At 38.0% G+C, this 26401-nt stretch overlaps 1 protein-coding gene across 3 annotated transcripts in view; it reads left to right on the top strand.

Moving 5' to 3' along the window:
* The window catches only part of USO1 (USO1 vesicle transport factor), a 119184-nt gene that overhangs the window by 26687 nt on the left and 66096 nt on the right, over positions 1-26401 (top strand). For 2 of the 3 annotated variants that reach the window (XM_003414145.4, XM_010594130.3), the window contains exons 2-4: positions 721-807; positions 887-951; positions 25610-25686. In XM_003414145.4, the coding sequence (XP_003414193.1) occupies positions 721-807; positions 887-951; positions 25610-25686 (229 nt within the window). Of the gene's footprint in view, positions 1-720; positions 808-886; positions 952-25609; positions 25687-26401 lie in introns of those variants that run through there. The other variant, XM_064285690.1, reaches the window with a different exon arrangement.

Here is a 26401-nt window from a genome sequence, read left to right as displayed (position 1 = left end):
TCATGTTAGTACAATTAATTCTTTTGAATAGCTGCATAGTATTCCAACAAATAATGTAACATAATTTATTTAGCTTTTCTTCTTTTAATATGCAGTTCAGTTGTTTCAAGTTTTTTTCCTATTGCAAATAATGCTCCAAGATTTATTTTAAATTTTCATTTGAGTTTTAATTCCTACAACTTTATTAAGAGCTTTTATAGCAAAAACATTCCATAATAAAAAAAACTTCTATATTTTGAGGCATGCTTTAAACTTTAAATTTCTGATATGCAGTTCTACTTTTCTTGTGCAAATATATAATGGAAATGTTAAGGTAAAGTTGTTACATAAACAATTGTTATTAAAAAAATTTTAAATAACTTCCTGTTTTCTACCGTATCCTAGTGGATTATATTCCCTTTTGATTCAAACAGCAATAATAGGCATGTTTAGAAAGCTCTGGTTCTATGAATTATTTCTCTGAATTCCTCAGTTTATGACTTACTTTATTTGGTTTCTCTTCTACCTCTTCCCACTTTTCAAGTCTCTGAAAAATCTGTTTAATTTCTGTAATGAAATTATAATTCCACCTTAGTATTTATTAGATTTATGAAAGAACAATTCTGAGACATCCCACTTGTTGATTTTTTTTTCAAAGTTAGATGGTGTAAATTTGGAAAAAAACCATCCTGATTTCTCTTTTGTTCTTTTTATTAACGCTATTTCGTTTTTCTATTACAGATTCAAAAGCTCTGTGACCGAGTAGCTTCATCTACTTTATTGGACGATCGAAGAAATGCCGTGCGAGCTCTCAAGTCACTGTCTAAGGTCTTTAACACTTTATGAATTATATTAAGCTTATTAAGTTGGATATTAATTACTTTAATAACTTTTTTTTTATGTTTAGAAATATCGATTGGAAGTGGGTATCCAAGCTATGGAACATCTTATCCATGTTTTACAAACAGATCGGTAAGTCTCTTATTTAATTTTTTTCTCAATTTTTTCTTAAAATTTTAATGAATTTTAGTTTTACTGTCACAGCTTCAGAAATGATTCCATATTAAGGCTATTAAGGTTTTCATTTGAATTGTTATTTCAGTAGGTACTTATTGTACATCTACTACATGTTATTGTACTAAGCTGCTAAACATCAGGACAGACATGATCTCACAGGGACTTGATAAGCATCTGGGGCTACCCAACATATAAAAACAAGGTGAATTTTGCTTATAGGACATTGAGTCTATGTCAATGGTGGTGGAATGATTTGGAAAAAGATACAACGGTTGTACAACTCAAAGAATGTAATCAATGTTACTGAAATGTACATGTAGAAATTGTTGAGATGGCATATATTTTGTTATATAATATGTATATGTTCACCACAGTAAACTTTTTTAAAAATGGGATGGAGTAACCAGTAATTTAAGGCTTAAGAGTTTGGGTTTGAATTGGGCAAGTGAATGTTTGAAATTCACTTAGATATGTATAGATATACAGTATATAGATCATATGTAGATATGCTGTTTTATGCTCTAGTATACATATTATAAGGGAGCCCTTGTGGCATGGTGGTTAAAGCACTCAGCTGCTAACCAAAGAGTAGGTGGTTCGAACCCACCAGCCATTTCATGGGAGAAAGATGTGGCAGTCTGCTTCCATAAAGATTTACAGTCTTGGAAACCCTATGGGGCAGTTCTGCTCTGTCCTATAGGGTTTCTATGAGTTGGAATTGACTGGATGTCAGTGTGTTTATACATGCTATGATGTCTCCGTTATCCAGATTTGCTTTTTTGGGGGAAATAAACTGCACTAGTAAAAGTGAAGTGTTAAATCTGAGCGTGTCTTATAAAGATCAGCCAGCCTATTTTTAGATCTTTCAGCTTCTCCTTAAGAGGTTTTATCTGCATCCTTTGTTTTAATTAACAACTACGCATGGATAGCCTTCAAATCTTACCTCTAGCTGAATATGTCTTAACCCTTTCATGAACAAATTATTTTCGCCTTTGAATTTTTTGTTGATACCATGTGTTTTCATTAATGGAAACATGCTGAATCATTGAGTGAGTCTGAATTTTTGGTAGGTAGTATCAATTTTTTGAGCGATACATATTAAGTAACCACTAATGATACCGTGGAGTCCCCATCAGAGTCTGTTGGTACACATGTGTAACAAATAAAAATTTTCAAAATTTCTATTTTTCTACCCAGAATTCAGACACTTCATACAATACCCCATAAAAACAGTAATTTGTGGCACACACCCATTTCTTTGGTTTCAGACAGTGATAAAGGCCCCTGCTTTGTGGTACCACACACTGTCATTGGTACAGCAGCTTCCCAATAAACCTTCAGATACAAGAAAAGTACTCTAGAAGTACCCATGAGCACAAAAAAGTTAAAGTTTCAGCTGTGCATCAGACATTTTTACCATACCAGAATCTCTCACAGGTTCCTTGAATTGAAAATGGTTCGAAGTGAATTTGTCACCAGTCCTGGTCCTACCCCATTCTTTCAACTGCCTTTTGCCCTGAGTGCATCCCTTTTGATAGCATCTTTCTAGAGCATCACCATAGCCTCTATTTTATCTTTTGCTGCATAACAAGTTACCTTAATACTTTTTGGTCTTTTCTTTCTTTCCTGTCTTTTTAATGACCATTTGCTTACTTCGTGTGTGTTATCCTTGAGGTCATTTCACAACTCGTCTGGTCATTGGTCATTTGTGCTATTTTTGAGATGGTGTCTAAATTCAGGTGGGATATATTCAAAGTCGTATTTTGGCTGTCATGGACTTGCTCTAATTTTCTTCGGCTTCAGCTTGAACTTGCATATGAACAATTGATGGTCTGTTTTTAGGGGCCTCTGGCCTTGTTCTGAATGATGATATTGAGCTTTTCCATTGTCTCTTTCCACAAATGTAGTCAATTTGGTTCCTGTATATTCTACCTGGCCATGTCCCTATGTATATAAAAAAAAAAAAGTATAGTCACCATTTATTTGTAATGAATATGTCGTTGGTCTTACAGAATTCTATCATGTGATCTTCGGCGTCGTTTCTGTCACCAGGGCTGTATTTGCCAACTACTGATCCTTCTTCTTTGTTTCCAACTTTCGTATTCCAATCACCCATAATTATTAGTGCATATTGGTTGCAAGTTTGATGAATTTCAGAATGTAATAGTTGGTAAAAAGCTTCAGTTTCCTCATCTTTGGCATTAGTGGTTAGTGTGTAAATTTGAGTAATAGTCCTATTAACTGGCCTCCCTTGTAGCCACGTGAATACTATCCTGTCACTGACAGCATTCGACTTCAGGATAGATCTTGAAATGTTCTTTTTGATAATGAATGTGATGCCATTCCTCTTCAATTTGTCATTCCTGGCATAGTAGACCATACGATCGTCTGATTCAGAATGGCCAATGCTACTTCATTTAAGTTTACTAATGCCTAGGATATCAATCTTTATGCATTCCATTTCATTTTTGATGACTTCCAATTTTCCTAGATTTGTTGAGTTTATATATTCTAAAAATTATCTTTCTAAAATGCAAATCTTCTGTCAGTGGCCTATTTAAATCATTTCACTAGCTTAGTGCAGTAAAGTCCAATTTTCTCAAACAAAACAAAGCATGTAAACTTTTTTAAAGGTCTAGGTACTACTGCTTGTCTATCTAACCTCATAGCCTCTTTTTCCATTGTATTCAGTAATGCCTAGCTGATCATACATACCGTTCCACCAGATAGTACCTTTCTTCTTTTCCCCACACTGGCTACCTATTCAAAGTCAACTATTTCTAATGCATTGAAGTAAACGCAGTGGCTGTATCAGGGGTGTCTGTTACTGACATCATGGTGAGTAACTGGTAGGCAGAATAATGCTCCCTCTCTTCCCCCCGCCCCGCCAAAAAGATATCCGTATCTTAATCACTGGAACCTATGAGTGTTACCTTACATGGCAAAAGGAACTTTGCAGATATGATTACGTTAAGGACTTCAATGTGGGGAGATTATCCTAGTTTATCCAAGTGGGTCCATTAAATCACAAGAGACCTTAAAAGTCCTAAAAAGAACAGGAGTGTGAAGAGGAGGTCCAAGTGAGGTGATATGGAAAGGACTAAATCCATTGTTGCCGGCTTTGAAGATGGGGGAAGGAAATCATGAGCCAAAGAACATGGGCAGCCTCCAAAATCCAAAAGCTAGCAAAAGTAAGGAAACAAATTTTCCCCCAGAGACTCCAAAAAGAACGCAGCTCTGCTGATACCTTGGTTTTAGCCCAGTTAAGACCCATGCTGCACTTGAACACAATTATAAAGTAATGAATTCATGTCGTTTTAAGCCACTGAATTTTTAACATCAATAGTAGAAAACTAATACGGCAACTTAAGTTACTTATTGCTTTAAAAAATGTTCCAAGTTGGAGAGAGAGTGGATCTGAAATTTAAAAAAAAAAAAACTTATAATGTCATGATTATACATAGTCAGTCTTTTCTTTATTCCATGTGTCTTAAATCATATTTTTTTGTCATTGAGTCTTATAAAGTTAGTAAGGAAATAACATCTCAGTATGGAAAATAAATGTTACCTCTTACATAAAGTGGTATTCAATGTCATTTTTAATGCATAGCAGAAAATAAATGTGTAGATACCCTTAATAAAAGTTGAGTAAGTAATACGTTAAAAAACATTATAGCACATTTACTGTGCCCGAAACTGTGCTTAGAAGCCAGGGTATACAGAAAGTCTTGGAAATGTATGAACAAATAATTACATCATGTCAGAGGCTGCTGGGTAGTTTATCGTGCCTCTTAAACAATAAATAAAGGCAAACTTACATAAGACTTTTTGTGCTTCATTCCCTTTCTTGTGCTAAATTGTATTTACCTCTGCTACTGATGTATTTTTTTTTTTTTATTGATGTATTGTCCTTTCTTTTCAAAGCGTTCTCTGAGTTTTTTTTTTTTTTTGACTTCTTTGTAGTCATCTACTCTTCTAGTTGCTCTTACCTTCATTACTGCTTAATGCTTCTTCTCTTGGGCTATCCTATTAACACTTCTCTAAATCCTTCCCCTGAATTCCCTTCATCTTTGGCTGCATTACAGAGAACTCCCTGTCCTTTCTTGGCATGACTTGAAACTCTCTATCTGTTCGTGGCTCTGCTTCCCCCATGATCATCTTAAAGACAGACTGCTCGTGTGCCTACATCCCATGCTCAGGGCGCAAAACTTGTTTATCTCTCTCCGATGGTTCCACGCCATTACACCTCAAGAGTTTTTGTGTTTTGAGATGTAATTCACATACCAAAACTTTCACCCTTTTAAAGTTTTAGTACATTCACAAAGTTCATCCCTTTTCCCCGTAGCCGTCAAGTCAATTTGAACTCATAGAAACTCAATAGGACAGAGTAGAACGTCCCCATAAGGTTTTCAAGGCTGTAACCTTTTTTTAAATTGTGCTTTAGGAGAAAGTTTACAGCTGAAGTTAATCTCTCATTCAAAAATTTATACACCTATTGTTTTGTGACATTAGTTACAATCCCCACAATGTGACAGCACAGTCCCCTTTTCCACCCTGGGTTCCCTGTGTCCATTCAGCCACCTCCTGTCCCTTCCTGCCTTTTCATCCTGCTTTTCAACAGGAGCTGTCCATTTGGCCTCGTGTATCTGATAGAACTAAGAAGCTTGTTCCTCACGTGTATAAATTTTTGTTTTATAGTCCTGTCTTATCTTTGTCTGAAGAGTGGGCTTTGGGACAGGTTTCAGTTCTGGGTTAACAGTGCATCTGGGGGCCATAGTTTTGGGGGTTCCTCCAAACTCTCTCAGACCATTAAATCTGGTCTTCTTACGTGAATTTGAGTTCCGCTTTACATTTTTATCCTGCTTTTTCTGGGACTCTGTTGTATTCTCAGTCAGAGCTGTCCTTGGCACCGTCTAGTTCTTCTGGTCTCAGGCTGGTGGAGTCTCTGGTTCATTTGGTTCTTTAGTCCTTTGGGCTAGTATTTCCCTTGTGTTTTGGTTTTCTTCTCCTTTGCTCTGAGTGGGATGGGACCAAATGAGGTATCTTAGATGACCACTCACAAGCTTTTAAGACCCCAGATGCCACTCACCAAAGTAGGATATAAAATATTTTCTTTATAAACTAACCCAGCCTAGTGCCGTCGTGTTATGCCAGTTGATGTAGGTGTCCCCTGAAACTGTGGGCCCCAGGCCCCAGCCCCAGCTACTCTGTCTCTCAAAGTGTTTGGATGTATCCAGGAAACTTCCTTGCTTTTGCTTTGGTCCAGTTGTGCTGACTTACCCTGTATTGTGTGTTGCCCTTTTCTTCACCAAAGTTGATCCTTATCTACTGTCCAGTTAGTAATTTTACCCCCCCTCCCTTTCCTATACTTGTAACCATCAAAAAATGCTGTTTTCTATGTTTAAGCCTTTTCTTGAGTTCTTAATGGTAGTGGTGTCATACAATATTTGTCCCTTTGTGACTGACTAATTTCACTCAGCATAATGCCTTCCAGATTTATTCATACTGTGAGATGTTTCACAGGTTCATCATTGTTCTTTGTCATCGCATAGTATTTGATTGCATGCATGAACCATAATTTATCCATTCATCTGTTGATGTGCATTTAGGTTGTTTCCATCTTTTTTGCTACTGTGTATAGTGCTGCAGTTAACATGGGTATGCCTATGTCTATTTTTGTGATGGTTCTTATTTCTCTCGGGTATATTCCTAGGAGGGAACCCTGGTGGCATAGTGGTTAAGTGCTAGGGCTGCAAACCAAGAGGTCAGCAGTTTGAATCTGCCAGGCGCTCCTTGAAAACTCTATGGGGCAGTTCTACTCTGTCCTATAGGATTCGCTATGAGTCGGAATTGACTCGATGGCAGTGGGTTTGGGGCTTTTTTTTTTTTTTTTTTGGTTTTTATATTCCTAGGAGTGGGATTGCTGGATCGTATGGTATTGCTATTTCTAGCTTTTTAAGGAAGCACCATATTGTTTTCCAAAGCGGTTGTACCATTTTACATTCCCACCAACAATGCATAAGAGTTCCATTCTCTCCATAACTTTTCCAACATTTGTTATTTTGAGTTTTTTGGTTTAGTGTTCACCTCATTGGGGTGAGATGGTATCTCATTGTAGCTTTCATTTGCATTTCTCCAATTGCTAGTGATTGTGAGCATTTCTTCATGTATCTGTTAGCTGCCTGAATGTCTTCTTTGCTGAAGTGTCTGTTGATATACTTTTCCCATTGTTTAATTGGATTATTTGTCTTTTTGTTGGTGAGGTGTTACAGTATCTTGTAGATTTTAGAGTTTAGGTCCTAATCCAGATATGTTGTAGCCAAATTTTTTTTTTCCCAATCTGTAGCTTCTGTTTTTACTCTTCTGGTGAAGTCTTTTGATGAGCATAAGTGTTTGATTTTTAGGAGCTCCCAGTTATGTAGTTTATCTTCTGGTGTTTCTGCATTGTTAGCTATGGTTTATGTACTATTCGTGCCATGTATTAGGGTCCCTAGGGTTGACCCTATTTTTCTTCCATGATCTTTATTGTTTTACATTTTATATTTAAGTCTTTGATCTGTTTTGAGTTAGTTTTTGTGTATGGTATGAGTTATGGGCCCTTTTTCATTTTTTTACAGATGCATATCCAGTTATGCCAGAACCATTGTCTTTTCCTCATTTAATGGACTTTGGCCCTTTGTCAAATGTCAGCTGCTCATAGGTGAATGGATTATTGTCTGGTTTCTCAATTCTGTTCCATTGGTCAATGTGTCTATTTTACCAGTATCAAGCTGTTTTCACTACTATGGCAGTAAAAACCAAAAATCAAACCCATTGCTGTTGAGTCGATTTTGACTCAGAGGAACCCGATAGGACAGAGGAGAACTGCCCGATAGAGTTTCCAAGGAGTACCTGGTAGGCTTGAACTGCTGACCTTTTGGTTAGCAGCTGTAGTTCTTAACCACTCTGCCACCAGAGTGTCCTCATGGTGGTATAATAGGTTCTAAATCAGGTGGTGTGAAGCTTCCCACTTTGTTCTTCTTCAGTAATGCTTTACTTATCTGGGACCTCTTTCCTTTCCATATAGAGTTGGTGATTTGTTTCTCTATCTTGTTAAAAAATGTTGTTGGAATTTGGATCATTATCGCATTGTATCTGTAGATGACTTTGGGTAGAACTGACATTTTCACACTGTTGAGTCTTCTATCCATGAGCATGGTATGTTTTTCCACTTATGTAGGTATCTTTTGGTTTCTTGCAGTAGTGCTTTGTAGTTTTCTTTGTACAGGTCTTATATCTCCAATTAGATTTATTTGTCAGTACTTTGTCTTCTTGGGGGCTATTGTAAATCGTATTGGTTTGGCAATTTCCTCTTCGACGTTCTCTTTGCTGGTGTAGAGGAATCCAACTGATTTTTGTATGTTTATCTTGTATCCTGATACTCTGCTGAACTCTTCTATTAGTTCCAGTAGTTTTTCTAGTGGATTCTTTGGGGGCGTAAGATCATTATCATCCGTGAATAGGGATAATTTTACTCCCTTCTTACCAATTTGGATGCCTTTTATTTCTTTTTTCTTGCCTTATTGCTCTGGCTAGGACCTCCAGCACATTGTTGAATAAGAGAGATGATAAAGGGGATCCTTGTCTGGCTCCTGTTCTCAGAGGGAATGCTTTCAGTGTCTGTCTCTTTAGAATGACGTTGGCTGTTGGCTTTGTATAAATTACCTTTATTATGTCAAGGAATTTCCCTTCTGTTCTTATTTTGCTGAGAGTTTTTATCAGGAGTGTAGTTTCTCAAAGGTCCTCTCTGCATCGATTCATAAGATTGTTTGGTTCTTTCTTTTATTTATGTGATGGACTACTTTGTTTTTCTAATGTTGAACCATCTCTGCCTACCTGGTATGAATCCCACTTGGCCATGATGAATTATTATTTTGATGTGCCAAAAAAATAATTTTCAAATTCTCTTGGCTAGAATTTTGTTGAGGATTTTTGCGTCTGTGTTCATGAGGGACATTGATTTGTAATTGGTTTGTGGTGGCTTTGCCTGGCTTTGGCATCAGGACTATGCTGGCTTCCTAGAATGAGTTCAGGAGTATTCCTGCCTTTTCTGTGCTCTGAATACCTGGTTTTAACTCTGAAGTACTGGTATTAACTCTTCTCTGAAAGTTTGGTAGAATTCACCAGTGAAGCCTTCCAGGCCAGGGCTTTTTTTTGTTGGGAGTTTTTTTTAATATCCTCTTCAGTCTCTTCTTTTATTATGGGTTTATTTAGTTTTTCTGCTTCAATTGGTGTTTGTTTAGATAGGTAGTGTGTTTCTAGAAATTTGTCCATTTCCTGTAGGTTTTCAAATTTTTTGGAGTACAGTTTTTCATAGTGTTCTGTTATAATCCTTTTTATTTCAGTCGAGTCTGTTGTGATATTGCCCATCTCATTCTTTTTCGGGGTATTTGCTTCCTCTCCTGTTTTTCTTTAGTCACTTTGGCTAATGGTTTGTTGATTTTTGTTAACCTTTTCAAAGAACCAACTTTTGGTTTTGTCGACTCTTTCACTTGTTTTTCTATTCTCTATTTCATTTATTTCTCCTCTAATTTTTATTATTTCCTTTCTTCTGGTGCCTGAGGACTTCTTTTCCTGCTCTCTTTCTATTTATTCGAGTTACAGGGTTACTGTTTTGATTTTGGCGCTTTCTTCTTTTCAGATGTGTGCATTTATTGCTATAAATTGAGCTCTAAGCACTGCATTTGCTGTGTCCCAAAGGTTTTGGTAAGGTTTCATTCTCATTTGATTCTTTGAATTTCTTTATTCAATCCTTGATTTCTTCTATAACCCAGTAGTTTTTAAGCAAGGTGTTGTTCAGTTTCCATGTATTTGGGTTTTTTTCCTTACGGTTATTGATTTCTACTTTTATGGCATTATGGTCAGAAAAGAAGCTTTGTAATATTTTGATGTTTCAGATTCTGCTAAGCTTTGCGTTGTGGCCTAAAGTGTGATCCATCCTGGAGAATGTTTCATGTGCTTTGGAAAAGAATGCATACTTTCCTGCTGTTGGGTGGAGTGTTCTGTATTTGTCTGTGAGGTTGAGTTGATTGATTGTGGCATTTAGATCTTCTGTGTCTTTATTGAGTTTCTTTCCAGGTGTTTGGTCCTTTACTGAAAGTGGCGTGTTGAAGTCTCCTGTTGTTATTGCAGAGCTATCTGTGTCTCTTTTCAATGCTATTAGAGTTTATTTTCTGTATTTTGGAGCTCTGTTATTGGGTGCATATATATTTATTATGGTTATGTCTTTCTGGTGTATTGACCCTTTAATCATTATATAGAATCTTTCATTATCCTTTGTGGTGGGTTTTCCTTTAAAGTCCATTTTGTCAGAGATTAATATTGCCACTCCTACTCTTTTTTGGTTGTCATTTGTTTGTTATAGTTTTTTTTTTTCCCATCCTTTGAGTTTTGGTTTGTGATTTTGCATCTAAGATGTGTCTCTTGTAGACAGCATATAGACAGATCATGTTTTTTTTAATCTTTTCTGCCGCTCTCTGACTCTTTACTGGTGCATTTAGGCCACTTATATTCAATGTAATTATTGATAAGTATGAGTTTACTGCTGTCATTTTGATGTGTTTTTGTGGTGTGTGGTGTTAACAATTTCTTTGTTCTGCTTAATTTTCTGTGCTGAGTTCTTTTTTATGTATTTTCTTTTCATCTTTTTCATTACTGTTGATTTTATGTTTGCTGAGTCTCTATGTTTTTCTTTTTTATTTTGATGGAAAGGTTTGTTCCTTCCTTTGTGGTTACCTTGAAATTTACCTTTATTTTTCTAAGTTTAAACCAATCTGTTATTTCTTGATATCGCCTGAACTTCCTCCCCATATGGAAGTTCTATGACTACACTGTTTATTCTCTCTTTTTTGTTTTAATGTTGTCATCTTTTACATGTTGGCGTTGCTGATTCTCTATTGTTAGTCTTTTAGCTTTGATTTGTTTTTGTGACTTCCCTATCTGGGTTGATAATTGGTTGGTCTGTCCTGTGTACTAGCCTTGGATTGTTGTTTGATATTGTTGGTTCTCTTAACCAGAGGATTCCCTTTAATATTCTTGTAATTTTGGTTTGGTTTTTACAGATTTTCTTAACTTCTGTTTATCTGGAAATAACCTAATTTCACCATCGTATTTGTTGGGTATGTAATTCTTGACTGGCAATTTTTTTCCTTTGAGGCTTTATGTATGTCATCCCACTGCCTCTCGCCTACATGGTTTCTGCTGAGTAGTCAGAGCTTTGCCTTATTGGTTCTCTTTTGTAGGTGACTTTTTATTTATCTCTGGTTGCTCTCAAGATTCTATCTTCATCTTTGGTTTTGACAAGTTTGATTATGGTATGTCTTGATGACTTTCTTTTGGTGTTTACCCTGTATGGGTTTCGTTGAGCTTCTTGGATAGATGTCTTCTTGTCTTCCGTGATATCAGGGAAGTTTTCTGCCAACAAATCTTCAACAATTCTCTCTGTGTTTTCTGTTATTCTCCCCAACCCCCAGTTCGGGTACTCCGATCACTGCTAGGTTTTTCCTCTTGATAGCATCCCACATAATTCTTAGGCATTCTTCATTTTTTTTAATTCTTTTTTCTGATTTTTTTCTCAAATAAATTGGTGTCAAGGGATTTATCTTCAGTTCCACTAATTGACTTCCATTGTCTCAATTCTGCTCCCATGACCTTCTATTGAGCTGTCTAATTCTGAACTTTTATTGTTAACCTTTTAGATTTCTACTTGCTATCTCTGTGTGGTTTCTATCGACCTGTTAATTTTGTCATTTTGTTCTTCTGGTGTTTTCCAGAATTCCTCTATTGCATTGTGTGGTCCTTGACTTGGTCTGAGTTTTGCCTGATCATCTTCCTGATCTCTTGGAGAGCTCTGTATATTAGTCTTAGGAATTCTGTCTCAGGTAGTTCCATTACCATATCTTCCTCCAGAAGTTTTCTTGGTTATTTATTTTGGTTGCATGCTGCAGCCATTCGACCTGCTTCTTTATGTGATTTGATATTGACTGTTGTCCCCAAGGTATCAATAAGTTGTTATATTTATTTATTGTGTGTTTGTTTACTGTGTCCTAACTTTTTGTTTTGTTTTTACATGCCCAGGTAGGCTGGGCATGTGAGCTACTTTGGTTGTTGGTGTCTTTGAAGCTCTCGTATCCTGTCTCCAGGTGGTCAGAGCAGCTACTAGGTGTGTGAGCCCAGAAGTCTCTTCACTTTACATGTGGGGTATGGCACAGGTGTCCAGGTCTTCAGTCACCAAGTGTGTGGTACAGACTCTCACCTATAGTCCTAAATGGACGGGGCTGCACAGGGCTGTTCAGAGCAGGCACAGGTATCTGGCTGCTGTGGGGGGCTATGTGTGGAGCAAGGCAGGAGGCTGATGACTGCCACCAGGTACCTGGGTGGAGGCTGTGTCCCTGTCCCCTAGAGCGCCTAGTAGAGGGGGGGTGTTGTAGCCAGTCTTGGGCACCCAGTGCTGTTGGCTAGAGGGACTGGGAGCCACTGCTTATTCTCAGACCCCTGTCAGGGTGGCTAGCGGGAGTGGATGGTACCACCAGCCCTCAATCCCCCAGTGTGGGTGGGTGAGGTCCCTACTTTAGGGGGCAGGGAGGTGTCAAATGTTACAAATCTGTAGCTCCCCCTTGGCTGCTACAGTTGACAGTGGGCCTCAGGTGTATGCCCTGCTGTTTATGCTAATGAGAGCATGCATTTTGAATTGGCCCACACAGATCTGGCCAGGGGCGAAGAACACTGCAAGTCCATGGACCCCTTAAGCCAGTGGCTGGGTGATACGGCCATGAAACTAGTGTAGGAGCTGAGAGCCATGATTTCCTGGCTTAGGCGGTGTCACGTTTTTAAATACTGAGAGACTAGTGTCAGAACCGGAACAGGGTGGTGGGCGGGTGAGGGAAAGGAAGCACTTCTCCACCGTGAAACTCTAGGAGGGGGAGGGGTTATTTTGCCCCTACATAGTCAGTTAGATGCTTACACAACTTTCGCAGGTCTGATGTCGCTCCTACTTGGTTCTGAAGGTGTGTGCTGATTCACTGCTGCTTGGCTACACCTGATGTGGTTAGGCTCACCTTTGAATGTTGCTACTTGCCTCAGCCTGTGTGCGCTGTGTAGACTTAGCTAGCAGGGAACTGACGATCTCACGATCGGTACTTCTCCACTGCCTTTGAATTGTCTCTCCTTCCCCTTGCTGCTCAGTCCCATTCTTCAGGTTTGTCTTTGATGATTTGGGTTCCTAGGTTGTTATATATGATCAATTCACTTGTTTTTCCAGTTCTTTGTTGTAAGAGGGACAACAGAAAGCCTCTGACTGTTCTGCCACCTTGGCCCTGCCTCCCAAAGCTATAATTTTTAAGGAAGCTGACCATCACAACTTCCAGAACATTTTCTTCACACCAAAAAGAAATCAAGTATCCATTAATATGTATCCATTCCCCATTCCCTTCTCCCTCTAGTTCCTCACGACCACTAATCTTTCTGTCTCTGTAAATTTCCCTATTCTGGACATTTCATATAAATGGTATCATACAGTATGTGGCCTTTTGTTTCTGGCCTCTTCCACTTAGCATAATTTTTTAAGGTTCATCCATGTTATAGCTTGTATCAGAACATCATTTTTTTATGGCCGAGTAATTCCATATTTGTCTGTTGATTAGCTGATGGACGTTTGGGATATTTCCACTTTTTAGCTGTTACAAACAACCAACATTGTTTTTCCATGGAGATGTTTTCGCTTCTCTTGGGTATATACCTAGGAGTGAAACTGCTAGCTTGTATGTACATGTATGTTTAACTTCATGAGGAACTCCCAAATTGTTTTCCCCAGTGGCTGCACCATTTTACATTCCCACCAATAATGTCTGGGGGTCCAATTTCTTCACATCCTCCCCAACACTTGTTATTGCCCATTTTTAAAATTTAAGTCATCCTCGTGGTTGTAAAGTGGTCTCTTACTGTGGTTTTAATTTGCATTTCCCTAATAGCTAGTGATGTTGAATATCTTTGCATGTGCTTATTGATCACTTATATATCTTATTTGGAAAATGTCCATTCAAATCCTTTGCCCATTTTTAATTAGGTTACTTGTCTTTTTTGTTTTGAGCTTTTTATATTCTGGATTTAAGTCCCTTGTCAAATGTATGATTTGCAAATATTTTCTCCTAGTCTGTTGGTTGTTTTTTCACTTTCTTGACAGTGTCCTCCAAGGCACAGGCATTTTTAATTTTGATGAAATTCTTAATTTATCCATTTTATCTTTTGTTGCTTGTGTTCTTGGTGTCTCATCCAAGAAAGCATTGCTTAATCCAAGGTCATGGAGACTTACATGTATGTTTTCCTCTAAGAGTTTTATAGTTTTAGTTCTTACATTTAGGTGTTTGATCCATTTAGATTTAATTTTTGTATTTGCCTGAGATAGGAGTCCACCTTCATTTTTTGGCATGTGGATATCCAGTTGTCCCAGCACCATTTATTGAAAACAGTATTCCTTAACAATTGAATTGTGTTGGCACCTTTGTTGAAAATCGGTTGACATAAATTTAAGGGTTTATTTCTGGCTCTCAGTTCTATTCTATTGATCTATGTCTGTCTTTATGCCAGTGCCACAGTCTTGATTACTGCAGTTCTGTAGTAAGTTTTGAAATTGGGAAGTGTGAGTCCTTCAACTTTGTGCTTTTTTAAAAAAATTGTTTGATTATTCTTACACTTCTGTAGGAATTTGAGGATCAGCTTGTTATTTCTGCAAAAAAAGCAGATGAGATTTTTTATAAGGATTACATCGATCTATAGATCATCAAATTGGGGGTATGTTACCATCTTAACAGTATTATGTCTTTGTACCCATGGCTGCTAACCAAAAGGTTGGTAGTTCAAACCTACCAGCTGCTCTGTGGGAGAAAGATGTGACAGTCTGCTTCCTTAAACCCTATGTGGCAGCTCTACTCTGTCCTGTAGGGTCACTATGAGTAGCAGTCAGCTTGACGGCAGTGGGTTTGGTTTTTTGGTTTCACGTCAGTGAACACAGGATGCCTTTACATTTATTAAGTCTTGATGAGTAATTTCTGTCAACAATGTTTTTCAGTTTTTAGCATACAAGTCTTGTGTTAGTAAAAATTTATTCCGGAGTGTTTTATTCTCTTTCAATTTTTTAAGTAATATTAATATTTTTATTGTGTTGAGTATGTATATATATAACAACTTTTCCATTTCAGTATTTTTTTCATGCACAATTCAGTGGCATTAATTAATGTTCATCATGTGCAACCGTCACCACTATCCATTTCCAAATATTTCCATCGAATTTTTCCGCCAAGCAATACCTCTTTCTTTTCCCCTCACTTTCATCCTAGTTTACCACTAATAATAGACTTTGGTGTCTACACATTTGGCCATTCTAGATATTTCATATAAGTGAGATCATAAAGTATTTATCCTTCTATTCTTTTTCATGCTCATGTTAATGAAATTGTTTTCTTAATTTCATTTGCTAATTCTTCACTGTGAATTTATTGAAATACAATTGATTTTTTTATATTGAGCTTATATCCTGTGACTTTGCTGAATTCATTTATTCATTCTAATAGTTTTTTAGTGGATGCCCTAGAATTTTCTATTTATAAGATTATGTCATCTGCCAATGGAGATGGTTTTACTTCTTTTTTTCCAATATGGATGCCCTGTATTTCATTTTCTTGCCTAATTACCCTCCATAAACCCCCTAGTTCAGTGTTAAATAGTGGTGGTGAGAAGGGAAATTGCTATCCTATTCTTCATCTTAGAGGGAAGTGCTTTCAGCCTTTCACCATTATGTATTATGTTAGCTGTGGGTTGTTTTTTTTTTTTTTTTTCATTTGTATTGTACTTTAAGTGAAAGTTTACAAATCAGGTTACTCTCTCACACAAAAACTTATATACACCTTGCTACGTACTCCCAACTACTCTCCCCCTAATGAGACACCCTGCTCCCTCCCACCGCTCTCTCTTTTCGTGTCCATTTCCCCAGCTTCTAAGCCCCTCTACCCTCTCATCTCCCCTGCAGGGAGGAGATGCCCACATAGTCTCAAGTGTCCACCTGATCCAAGAAGCTCAGTCTTCACCAGCATCCCTCTCCAACCCATTGTTCAGTCCAATCCATGTCTAAAGAGTTGGCATTGGAAATGGTTCCTGCCCTGGGCCAACAGAAGGTCTGGGGGCCATGACCACCGAGGTCCTTCCAGTCTCAGTCAGACCATTAAGTCTGGTCTTACAAGAATTTGGGATCTGCATCCCACTGCTCTCCTGCTCTCTCGGGGGTTCTCTGTTGTGTTCCCTGTCAGGGCAGTCATCGGTTGTAGCCAGGCACCATCTAGTTCTTCCGGTCTCAGGAGGATGTAGTCTCTGGTTCATGTGGCCCTTTCTGTCTCTTGGGCTCGTAATTGCCTTGTGTCCTTGGTGTTCGTCATTCTCCTTTGATCCAGATGGGTTGAGACCAATTGATGCATCTTAGATGGCTGCTTGCTAGCGTTTAAGACCCCAGACACCACTCTTCAAAGTGGGATGCAGAATGTTTTCTTAATAGATTTTATTATGCCAATTGACTTAGATGTCCCTGAAACTGTGGTCCCCAGACCCCTGCCCCTGCTACGCTGGCCTTCGAAGCATTCAGTTTATTCAGGAAACTTCTTCGCTTTTGGTTTAGTCCAATTGTGCTGACCTCCCCTGTATTGTGTGCTGTCTTTCCCTTCACCTAAAGTAGTTCTTACCTACTGTCTAATTAGTGAATGCCCCTCTTCCACCCTCCCTCCCTCCCCGCTCTCGTAACCACAAAAGAGTGTTTTCTTCTCAGTTTAAAGTATTTCTCAAGTTCTTATAATAATGGTCTTATACAATATTTGTCCTTTTGCAACTGACTAATTTCACTCAGCATAATGCCTTCCAGGTTCCTCCATGTTATGAAATGTTTCATAGATTTCTCACTGTTCTTTATCAATGCGTAGTATTCCATTGTGTGAATATACCATAATTTATCCATTCATCCATTGATGGGCACCTTAGTTGCTTCCATCTTTTTGCTATTGTAACAGTGCTGCAATAAACATGGGTGTGCATATATCTGTTCTTGTAAAGGCTCTTATTTCTCTAGGATATATTCCAAGGAGTGGGCTTGCTGGGTTGTATGGTAGTTCTACTTCTAGCTTTTTAAGGAAGCGCCAAATTGATTTTCAAAGTTGTTGTACCATTTTACATTCCCACCAGCAGTGTATAACTGTTCCAGTCACTCCACAGCCTCTCCAACATTTACTTGTTTTGTGTTTTTTGGATTAATGCCAGCCTTGTAGGAGTGAGATGAGATCTCATTGTAGTTTTGATTTGCATTTCTCTAATGCTTCTTAGAATGCTCCTTAGAAGCAAGGATGGCGAGACTGCGTCTTACATACTTTGGACATGTTGTCAGGAGGGATCAGTCTCTAGAGAAGAACATCATGCTTGGCAAAGTACAGGGTCAGCGGAAAAGAGGAAGACCCTCAACGAGGTGGATTGACACACTGGCTGCAACAACGAGCTTAAGCATAACAACGATTGTAAGGATGGCACAGGACTGGGCAGTGTTTCATTCTGTTGTACGTGGGGTCTCTATGAATCGGAACCGACTCGGCGGCACCTAACAACAACAACCACTAATGATTGTCAGCACTTCCTCATGTATCTGTTAGCTATCTGAATGTCTTCTTTAGTTAAGTGTCTGTTCGTATCTTTTGCCCATTTTTTAATTGGGTTATTTGTCTTTTTGTAGTTGAGTTTTTGCAGTACCATGTAGACTTTAGAGAACAGGCGCTGATCAGAAATGTCATAGCTAAAAACTTTTTCCCAGTCTGTAGGTAATCTTTTTATTCTTTTGGTGAAGTCTTTGGATGAGCATAGGTGTTTGATTTTTATGAGCTCCCAGTTATCTAGTTTTTCTTCTGCCTTATTAGTAATGTTTTATATAGTGTTTATGCCATGTGTTTTTTTTTTTTTTTTTTTGCCATGTATTAGGGCTCTTAACGTTGTCCCTATTTTTTCTTCCATGATCTTCATCGTTTTAGATTTTATATTTAGGTCTTTGATCCATTTTGAGCTCGTTTTTGTGCATGGACTGCGGTATGGGTCTTGTTTCATATTTTTGCAGATGGATATCTAGTTATGCCAGCATCACTTGTTAAAAAGACTGTCTTTTCCCCATTTAACTGTTTTGGGGCCTTTGTCAAATATCAGCTGCTTATATGTGGATGGATTTATGTCTGGATTCTCAATTCTGTTCCATTGGTCTATGTATCTGTTGTGGTACCAGTACCAGGCTGTTATTACTATTGTGGCGGTATAATAGGTTCTAAAATCAGGTAGAGTAAGGCCTCCCATCTTCTTCTTTTTCAGTAAGGCTTTACTTATCCGGGACCTCTCTCCCTTCCATATGAAGTTGGTGATTTGTTTCTCCATCTCATTAAAGAATGTTGTTGGAATTTGGATCGGAATTGCGTTAACTCTAGATCGCTTTTGGTAGAGTAGACGTTTTTATAATGTGAAGTCTTCTATCCATGAGCAAGATATGTTTTTCCACTTGTGTAGGTCTCTTGTTTTCTTGCAGAAGTGTTTTTGTGGTTTTCTTTATATAAGTCTTTTACATCTCTGGTAGGGTTTATTCCTAAGTATTTTATCTTCTTGGGGGCTACTGTAAATGGTATTGATTTGGTGATTTCCTCTTCGATGTTCTTTTTGTTGGGGTAGAGGAATCCAACTGACTTTTGCATGTTTATCTTGTATCCCCATACTCTGCTGAACTCTTCTATTAGTTTCAGTAGTTTTCTTGAGGATTCTTTAGGGTTTTCTGTGTATAAGATCATGTCATCTGCAAATAGAAATAATTTTACTTCTTCCTTGCCAATCTGGATGCCCTTTATTTCTTTATGTAGCCTAATTGGTTTGGCTAGGACCTCCAGCACAATGTTGAATAAGAGCAGTGATAAAGTACATCCTTGTCTGGTTCCAGATCTCAAGGGAAATGCTCGAATGCTCTCCATTTAGGATGATGTTGGCTTTTGGCTTTGTGTAAATGCCCTTTATTATGTTGAGGAATTTTCCTTCTGTTCCCATTTTGCTTAGAATTTTTATCATGAATGGGTGTTGAACTTTGTCCAATGCCTTTTCTGCATCAATTGATAAAATCATGTGATGCTTGCCTTTTTTTAATTTATATGGTGGATTACATTAATTGTTTTTCTAGTGTTGAACCATCCCTACATACCTGGTATCAATCCCACTTGGTCATGGTAAATTATTTTTTTGATATGTTGTTGAATTCTGTTGTCTAGAATTTTGTTGAGGATTTTTATATCTTAGTTCATGAAGGATATAGGTCTATAATTTTCTTTTTTAGTGGTGTCTTTACCTGGTTTTGGTATCAGGGATATGGTGGCTTCATAGAATGAGTTTGGTAGTATTCCGTCTTTTTCTATGCTCTGAACTACTGTTAATAGTAGTGGTGTTAACTCTTCTCTGTAAGTTTGGTAGAACTCTGCAGTTAAGCCCTCTGGGCTAGGGCTTTTTTTTTGTTGGGAGTTTTTTGATTACCTTTTCAATCTCTTCTTCTATTATGGGTCTATTTAGTTGTTCTACCTCTGACTTGACGGCAGTGGGTACCTCTGTGTTAGTTCAGGTAGGTAGTGTGTTTCTAGGAATTCATCCATTTCTTCTAGGCTTTCAAATTGTTAGAGTACAGTTTTTCATAGGAATCTGATAAGATTCTTTTAATTTCAGTTGGGTCTGTTGTAATATTGCCCATCTCATTTCTTATTTGGGTTATTTGCGTCCTCTCCTGTTTTTCTTTTGTCAGTTTGGCGAATGGTTTATCAATTTTGTTGATTTTTTTAAAGAACCAGCTTTTGGTCTTGTTAATTCTTCCAATTGTTCTTCTGTTTTCTATTTAATTTAATTCTGCTCTCATTTTTACTACTTGTTTTCTTCTGGTGCCTGAGGGTTTCTTTTGTTGCTCTCTTTCTATTTGTTCAAGTTGTAGGGATAATTCTTTGATTTTGACCCTTCTTTCTGCTTGTGTGCATTTATTGATATAAATTGACTTTGAAGCACTGCTTTCGCTGTGCCCCAAAGGTTCTGATAGGAAGCATTTTCATTCTCATTGGATTCTATGAATTTCTTTATTCCAACCTTAATGTCTTCTATAATCCAGTCTTTTTTGGGCAGGGTATTATTCAGTTTCCAAGTGTTTGATTTCTTTTCCATGTTTTTTCTGTTATTGATTTCCACGTTTATGGCCTTGTGGTCAAAGAAGATGCTTTGTAATATTTCAGTGTTTTGGGTTCTGCTAAGGCTTGCTTTATGGCCTAATACGTAGTCTATTCTAGAGAATGTTCCGTGTGCACTAGAAAAGAAAGTATACTTGGTTGCTGTTGGGTGGAGTGTTCTGTATATGTCTATGAGGTCAAGTTTGTTGATTGTGGCATTTATCTTCCATGTCTTTGTTGAACTTCTCCCTGGATGTCCTGTCCTTCACTGAAAGCGGTATGTTGAAGTCTCCTACTATTATTGTGGAGCTGTCTATCTCATTTTTCAATGCTGATAGAGTTTGTTTTATGTATCTTGCAGCCCTGTCATTGGTTGCATAAATATTTAATATGATTATATCTTCTTGGTATATTGTTGCTTTAATCACTATACAGTGTCCTTTCTTATCCTTTATGATGGATTTAACTTTAAAGCCTATTTTGTCAGAAATTAATATTGCCACTCATGCTCTTTTTTGATTGTTGTTTGCTTGATATATTTTTTCCATCCTTTGAGTTTTCGGTTGTTTTTGCATCTAAGTCTAAGGTGTGTCTCTTGTAGGCAGCATATAGATGAATTGTGTTTTTTAATCCATTCTGCCACTTTCTGTCTCTTTATTGGTGCATTTAATCCATTTACATTCAGCGTCATTATGGATAGGTATGAATTTAGTGCTGTCATTTTGATGTCTTTTTGTGTGTGTTGTTGACAGTTTCTTTTTTCCCACTTAATTTTATGTTCTGAGTAGATTTTCTTTATATGTTTTCCTTTCCTCATATTAGTTGTTATTGATTTTGTTTCTGCTGAGTCTCTATTTTTTCTTATATTTTATTTTGGTGAGTAGGATAGTTTGTCTGCTTTGTGGTTACCTTATTATTTGCCCGTATTTTTCTTTTTTTTTTTTTAATTAATTTTTATTAAGCTTCAAGTGAACATTTACCATTCCAATCAGTCTGTCACATGTAAGTTTACATACATCTTACTCCCTTCTCCCACTTGCTCTCCCCCTATTGAGTCAGCCCTTTCAGTCTCTCGTTTCGTGCCAATTTTGCCGTCTTCCCTCTCTCTCTATCTTCCCATCCCCCCTCCAGTCAAGAGTTGCCAACATACTCTCCAGTGTCCACCTGATTTAATTAGCTCACTCTTCATCAGCATCTCTCTCCCCTCCGCTGACCAGTCCTTTTCATGCCTGATGAGTTGTCTTCGGGGATGGTTCCTGTCCTGTGCCATCAGAAGGTCTGGGGAGCATTGCCTCCGGGATTCCTCTAGTCGCAGTCATACCATTAAGTATGGTCTTTTTATGAGAATTTGGGGTCTGTATCCCATTGGTTTCCTGCTCCCTCAGGAGTTGTCTGTTGTGCTCCCTGACAGGGCAGACATCGATTGTGGCCAGGCACCAACTAGTTCTTCTGGTCTCAGGATGCCCGTATTTTTCTAAATTTAAACCTAACTTTTCTTTGTATTGCCTTATCTTCCTCTCTGTATGGGAAGATCTATGACTACATTTCTTAGTCCCTCTTTATGTTTTAATGTTGTCTTCTTTTATATAATGACATCACTGTTACCCTGTTTTGAGCTTTTTTTTGTTTGTTTTTTATCTTGGTTTATTTTTTTGATTTCCCTGTCTGGGTTGACTTCTGATTGCTCTGCCCAGTCTTGGGTTGATACCTGGTATTATTGATTTTCTAACCAGAGAACTCCCTTTAGTGTTTCGTGTAGTTTTGGTTTGATTTTTACGAATTCCCTAAGCTTCTGTTTATCTGGAAATGTCCTAATTCCATCTTCATATTTAAGAGACAGTTTTGCTGGATATATGATTCTTGGCTGGCAATTTTTTCCTTCAATTTTTTAAATAAGGCATCCCATTGCCTTCTTGCCTGCATGGTTTCTGCTGAGTAATCCAGTCTTATTCTTATTGGCTTTCCTTTGTAGGTGACTTTTCATTTATCCCTAGCTGCTCTTAAAATTCTCTTTATCTTTGGTTTTGGCAAGTTTGATTATAATGTGTCTTGGCGACGCTCTCTTAACATCTACTTCATGTGGAGTTCGATGAGCATCTTGATAGATATCTTCTCATCTTTTACAATATCAGGGAAGTTTTCTGCCAAAAAATCTTCAAAAATTCTCTCTGTATTTTCTGTTATCCCTCCCTATTCTGGTACTCCAGTCACTCGTAGGTTATTTCTCTTGATAGGGTCCCACATGATTCTTAAGGTTTCTTCATTTTTTTTTAATTCTTATGAATTCCAAGTGATTTATCTTCAAGTTCAGAAATTCTGCCTTCCACTTGCTCAGTTCTGCTTCTCTGACTTTATATTGAGTTGTGTACTTCTGTAATTTTATTGTTAATCTTCTGAATTTCTGATTGCTATCTGTGGATTTTTCCAGCTTATTTAATTTTTCATTATGTTCTGGAATTGTCTTTTTAATTTCTTCATTTGCTTTATCTGTGTGTTCTTTGGCTTGTTCTGCGTATTGCCTCATTTCCTTCCTGATGTCTTGAAGGGTCCTGTATACTAATCTTTTGTATTCTGCCTCTGGTAATTCCAGGAATGCACTTTCATCTAGAAGATCCCTTGATTTCTTTGTTTTGAGAGCTTCTTGAGGCAATCATGGCCTTTTTCTTTATGTGACTTGATATTGACTGTTGCCTCTGAGCCATCTATAAATTATTGTATTAGTTTATGTTTTCTTACTGTGTCGTAGCTTCTTGCTTTGTTTTGTTTTAATATGTCCAAGTGGGTTGCTTGAGTAAGCTACCTTGATTATTTTTGCCTTTGGAGCACTGACGTCCTGTCCCCAGACGGCTAGAGCTGTTATCAGATATATCTGTTTAGGAGTCTATTCACTTTTCTCGTATGAATTCAGCTTGGGTGTCCAGGCAGCTGATCATGAAGTGTGTGTTATAGCCTCTGTCCTATAGTGTTAAAGGGGTAGTGGTGATTGGTGTAGGTACCGGTATCTGTTTGCAGCAGGGGGTCACACTCTGAATAAGGCAGGGGGCTGAGAATTGTCCCCCACGTGTCTCTGAGGAAAGCGTGTCCCTGTTCCCTAGAGCGTACAGGTTTGTGGGTTCTTCTGCACATGGTTCATGGGCACCCAGTGTTTTTGGTTGTCAGGACTGTGAGGTACCAGTTATCTTTGGACCCCTGTCACGGGTGGCTGGGTGACCTGAGTAGAGCTACCAGTCCTTAGGCCCCAGATGTGGGTAGGTGCGGACCTTGTTTAATAGGCAAAGCAATGTCAAACATCAAACACCCAACTCTCTGCCGCACAGCTGAAACGGTTGGAGTCTGCCAGCAAAGGCCTGTTCTCCTGAAATAGGCCCACACAGGTTCATGCAGAGGGAAAAGTCCATGGACCGTTTGTGCCTGGATAGGAGCCGCTTCTGTCCTGAGCTCCCCCAGTTAGTGGAGCTGGCAAATTATCAATTCCCCCAATTGCAAATTTTTTCCTGCTTCAAGGCTAGGAGGATGGCTCTAGGCACTCAACAGGGCCTATTTCAGGCCCAGGGAGTTCAGCCGCCAACCCTGGCTTGAGGGGATGAAGGGGTCCTAAAATATACGCAAGTACTTAGCTTTTGCCGAGAGCACCATTATTCTCTGGTTCTGGAGGTAGGAGTAAGCTGTGTGGCTGGCTGCTTTTCCCTGAGGAAACTGCAGCCTAATGCTAGTACCAGCCCGCTGCTGCCATTCCAGGAATGATGCCTGAGGGCTCCCCACGATTCAGGTCTGTTAACCCCTCTCCGCTTCTGAACCGTCTCTTCTTCCCCCTGCCCCTCAGTTTGTTTTCTAAGCTTGCCTTTGATGCTCCGGGCTCCTAGCTTGTCATAAGTATAGTCGTTTTACTTGTTTTTTCAGGTCTTTGTTGTAAAGAGGGCTCACCAGAAGCATTTGTCTATTCTGCCATCTTGGCTCCGCGGATCAGCTGTGGAGTTTTTATAGATGCCCTTCATCAATTTGAGGAAGTTCCCTTCTACTCCTAGCTTCTCAATAATAACCTTAAAAGATGCCCTTCAGATTTTCCCCTAAACAGAACCCACTTTGAGAATTACAACCTCTGACTGTAAATGAATTTTTTCCTCACCTTTGCTTTCGTCCTGCACACTTGATCACTCCTTGATATTCACTGAATCTTTGGGACCTGTATCCCACTTTTGATTTCAGCTGTAAATGTCATCATTATTCTTCATGACTTCAAAATCTGTCAATGACCATAAAATCTTATAATTATCGATTTTACAAATAGTACGTATATAACCAAAAGATTTATTTTAGAAAATAACGTATAGGGAAAGGAAACAAACTCTAGCAATACAACCAGCGATAACACTGTTAATGTTGGTACATTTCTATGTGTTCTGTGTGTGTGTGTGCGTGCGTGCACATGCGCGCGCACCTAAACTCAAAACCCACTCCCATCGAGTTATTCCAACTCATAGCAACCCCATACGGTTTCCAAGGCAGTAAATCTTCGAGTCATTCCAACTCATAGGAACCCCATATGGTTTCCAAGGCAGTAAATCTCTACAGTCTCTACAGAAGGAGACTGCCGCATCTTTCTCCTGCAGAGCTGCTGGTGGTTTTGAACCCCTGACCTTTCAGTTAACAATCAGTTGTTTTAACCACTGTGCCTGTAGGGCTCTTTTGTGTATCTGTACACACCCATAAAAGTTTCTGTGTTGTGCTAATTTTGTTAGTTTTAAAATAAGTTTTATTTTACAGTTTTATTTATAGGAGACCCTGGTGGCGCAGTGGTTAAGAGCTATAGCTGCTAACCAAAAGGTTGGCAGTTTGAATCCACCAGGAACTCCTTGGAAACCCTGCAGGGGAGTTCTACTCTGACCCACAGGGTTGCCGTGACTCTGTGTCCTATAGACTTGACAGCAATGGATTTGGGTTTTTTTAATATGTATATGCACACATGTATATACACTGTACTTTAAATTATTTATTCATTTTTCCAATTTAGCATTATATCATGAATTATTTAATAACTATGTCATTAAACATTCTTTGAAAGTATTTTTTTTCATTGCTGCCTTATATGTATAGATTTACCATAATTAAACAATTGTTTATTGGACAGTTAGATTGCTTCTGACTCTTCACAATTGTCTAAGTACACTGTTTATATATTCTTTGCAGTTTTCATGCTGACATTTTCTTAGGGTAGGTTTTTAGAAATGGAATAAATGTTTTAGACAGCATTGCCAAATAATTGCTAAAAAAAGATGTTAACAGTTTATTCTCCAGCCAGCAGTGTATAAGTGTAATAATTTATTTTTTTCTAGTTCGGATTCTGAAATAATTGGTTATGCTTTGGACACACTATATAATATAATAGCTAATGATGAAGAAGAAGAAGTAGGTAAGTTTCCACTTATTCTTCTTACTATGTTGTTAGATTTTTCTGTACATAAAATTAACTGGGCTGTGGGGATTTTGCCAGTTTTAAAGTTGGGTTTATTTTACAAGTTTATTTGTAAGTTTGTTTTTTGTCTTTTTTTTTCCTTTTTAATCCATAAAGACATAGGCTTATTCCTAGAAAAATATATTTGAGAGGATTGCTTTGTATATGATTTTGGAACATTATAATGAGATAAATTCTTCTTTCTTGGGAAATATTATTCCCCTTTTTTAATTTAATTTTACCTAAATGGTATGAGTATTAGCAATTTCTGAGTTATATAATCATTTCTGGCTATTGATTAAAAATCAGACTATTTTATTTATATGTTATTTCCTGGTGAAGTTGGAGGATTTTTTTCCTAATAAACACTTAAACTCTTACATAAACCAAAAAACCCGTTGCCGTCGAGTTGATTCCAACTCATAATGACCCTATAGGACAGAGTAGAATTGCCCCATAGGGTTACCAAGGAGTGCCTGGTGGATTTCAACTGCCAACCTTTTGGTTAGCAGCCAAACACTTAACCACTGTGCCACCAGTAACAAGTAGAGTGTAATTTTAAAGTCTTACATAGGACTTATATTAATTCATGAAAAACAAAAATATATTACATTTAGGAAAGGATTTTTTTCTTTATTTAAGTCTGTTTGATGTTAAATGATATGAAGTGGAT

The sequence above is a fragment of the Loxodonta africana genome, chromosome 5 (genome assembly GCF_030014295.1).
Source record: "Loxodonta africana isolate mLoxAfr1 chromosome 5, mLoxAfr1.hap2, whole genome shotgun sequence".
In the NCBI taxonomy this organism is placed as follows: domain Eukaryota; kingdom Metazoa; phylum Chordata; class Mammalia; order Proboscidea; family Elephantidae; genus Loxodonta; species Loxodonta africana.
This window is presented reverse-complemented; position numbering and strand designations above follow the sequence as displayed.